The sequence below is a fragment of the Empidonax traillii genome, unplaced genomic scaffold, assembly GCF_003031625.1.
Source record: "Empidonax traillii isolate 1590-97213 ecotype Southwest subspecies unplaced genomic scaffold, ASM303162v1 scaffold3769:size20603, whole genome shotgun sequence".
Lineage (NCBI taxonomy): Eukaryota > Metazoa > Chordata > Aves > Passeriformes > Tyrannidae > Empidonax > Empidonax traillii.
In genome coordinates this window covers 9,500-11,837 of record NW_020958962.1, presented here as the reverse complement: position 1 = coordinate 11,837, position 2,338 = coordinate 9,500, and the positions used below count along the sequence as shown (strand labels likewise).

Here is a 2,338-nt window from a genome sequence, read left to right as displayed (position 1 = left end):
TCCCCCGGTAGGACCCCCCACCCCCCGAAAAACCGTGTCTTGCAGCATCTCGGACCCCTCTCCTTGTCCTCTGCGCCGCCCCCCGTGCCAGCCCGTGTCCCCCTCCCGTGTCCCCACACGTGGGCAGCTCGTGGGCACGGGGACAGTGCCGGGACAGGGAAGGGGCAGCAGATCCCGGAGCTCCCCCATTCCTGGGAATCCACCCGGAGCCCGGGGCCTGTGCTAGGGGGGACGGGAAACCACGACCACCCCCGGAGCCGGGTGGGGGTGGCAGTGCCAAGATCGGGAGCCCCCAATCTGTGACCAGGGTGGGACACCGGTGGCAGTGCCAGGACGAGCAGACCATGTGGTGGGACACTGGTGTGGCAATGGCGAGATCAGGAGCCCCAGTGGTGGCAGCAGGAGGGGACACTGCTGGCAGCGGCAAGATCAGGACCCCCTAACACAGCGTGCCCAGGCTGGGACACGTCTGGCAGTGCCACCGCTGGCAGTGCCACCACCTCGCCCCCCTCTGGCCTCCCCTTTTCCCCCGGGGGTCCCCGCAGCGCCGAGAGTGAGCAGAGCAGAGCAGAGCAGAGCAGAGCAGAGAAGAGCAGAACGTCCCCGTCCCTGCGTGACAATCATGGGCTTTACTGGGGGGTCACAGGGGCTGCACGGCCACGGGGTACAGCAGCGCCAGGTGCCGCGCCCCACGCACGGGCAGGGCCCGCGCCGTGTAGTGTCGCACGGCCGCGGGCACCGAGGGGAAGGCGGCGCCCGCCCGGCCCAGGGTGAAGTGCTGCTCCCGCGTCCTCGTCAGCTTGACGTGCACGAAGCCCTGGCTGCTCCTGGGAGAGAGGGAAACACGGGAATGAGGGTGGGGCGGGGGGGACAACAGCCAGGGAAAGGGATGGGAGTGGGGATGGGGATGGGGCAGCAATGGGGATGGGGATGGGGATTGGGACAGGGATGGGGACAGATACTGGGACAAAGATGATGATTGGGACAGGGAAGAGGATAAAGATGGGGATTGGGACATGGATGGAGATGGGGATGAGGATTGGGACAGATACTGGGACAAAGACAAGGATTGGGACAGGGATGGGGATAGGGATGGGCATTGAGGGACACCATCCAAAGTAAGGGACTGGAATGAGGATGGAGACTGGAATGGAGATTGGGACAGGAGTCGGGATAAGGATGGGAACAGGGATAGGGGGCACCAACCAGAGCAAGGGATGGGGATGGAGATCAGCACAGGGATGGGGACAAGGATGGGGATGGGGGTAGAGAGGTGGACACTACCCAGAGCAGGGGCAGAGGAGGGCACCCCCGTGGGCCCCTTCCCCAGGCGAGGGGTGCTGGGTCCATCCCGCCTGGCCGTGGGAGGACATGGACACAGTGATGGACACGCCAGCACACGGGTGGGCTCACCCTGCTCTGCCTCTGCCCCTGCCTGGGCACCCCCCAGGGCTGTCCCCATGGTCCCCCAGGCCCAGGCTCACCGGAGGGACAGTGAGTAATCGTCGGGGCTGGTCTCGCAGTCCCGCACCAGGAAGCTGCCCTCGCGGCACAGCGCCAGCAGCGTCTCCGCGCCCGCCCGCCCGATCGGGCCGTGGTACCACCTGAGTGGGGCTGGGCATCACCACGGGGCACCAGGGGTCACCAGGGGTCACCAGGGGTCACCAGGGGCACCCTCTGTACATCCCACCCCACTGATGGATCCGTCAGTAACGTGGGGCAACCTCTGCGGTGTGAGGGGCACCCACCCCAAAGGGGACCTGTCTGTGCCATGGGGCACCTCCCAGTCATGGAGCAACCCATGGCACGGGCACCCAGCTGCATCAGAGAGACCAACCCCACTGTGGGCCACCCATGGCACGGGCACCCAACCCCATCAAAGAGATCAACCCCACCGTGGGTCACCCAGCCACACCATGGGCACCCAACCCCATCCAAGGGACACACCCCTGTCGTGGGGCACCCGACCCCACGAGGCCCCACCCGTGACGTGGGGCTCCTTCCACTTCATGGAGGCCCCTCCACACCATTATGGGGCCCAGCCATGCCATGGGACACCCTCCACCCCACGACCACCCACCCGTGGGGGACCCTCCGCGCGCCCCACAGAGCTGCCCACACACCCTGCGGTGTCACCAGGGTGATGATGCCACCCCCTGGAGAGGCCACCCCCCCGACTCACGCCTGCTTCTCCAGGGGCAGCGAGGTGTCCACGTGCCTGGGGCTGGGGGGGCAGCCCGGCCTGGTGCCTGGGGGGGCCCGGGGGGGCCGTGGCAGCTGCCGGGACAGGCTGGGGGAGCGCTCGGGGCTCTCAAACTGCACTGCAGGGCAAAGGGGG

At 67.5% G+C, this 2,338-nt stretch overlaps 1 protein-coding gene across 1 annotated transcript in view; it reads right to left on the bottom strand.

The window, feature by feature from the left end:
• Nucleotides 1–640: 640 nt before the first annotated feature.
• The window catches only part of YJU2 (YJU2 splicing factor homolog), an 11,191-nt gene continuing 9,493 nt past the window's right edge, over nt 641–2,338 (bottom strand). The window contains exons 7-9 of the mRNA XM_027910580.1: nt 2,183–2,321; nt 1,485–1,604; nt 641–827 (exon numbers count right to left, since the gene is read on the bottom strand). Coding sequence (XP_027766381.1) covers nt 641–827; nt 1,485–1,604; nt 2,183–2,321 — 446 coding nt within the window. The remainder of the gene's footprint in view (nt 828–1,484; nt 1,605–2,182; nt 2,322–2,338) is intronic.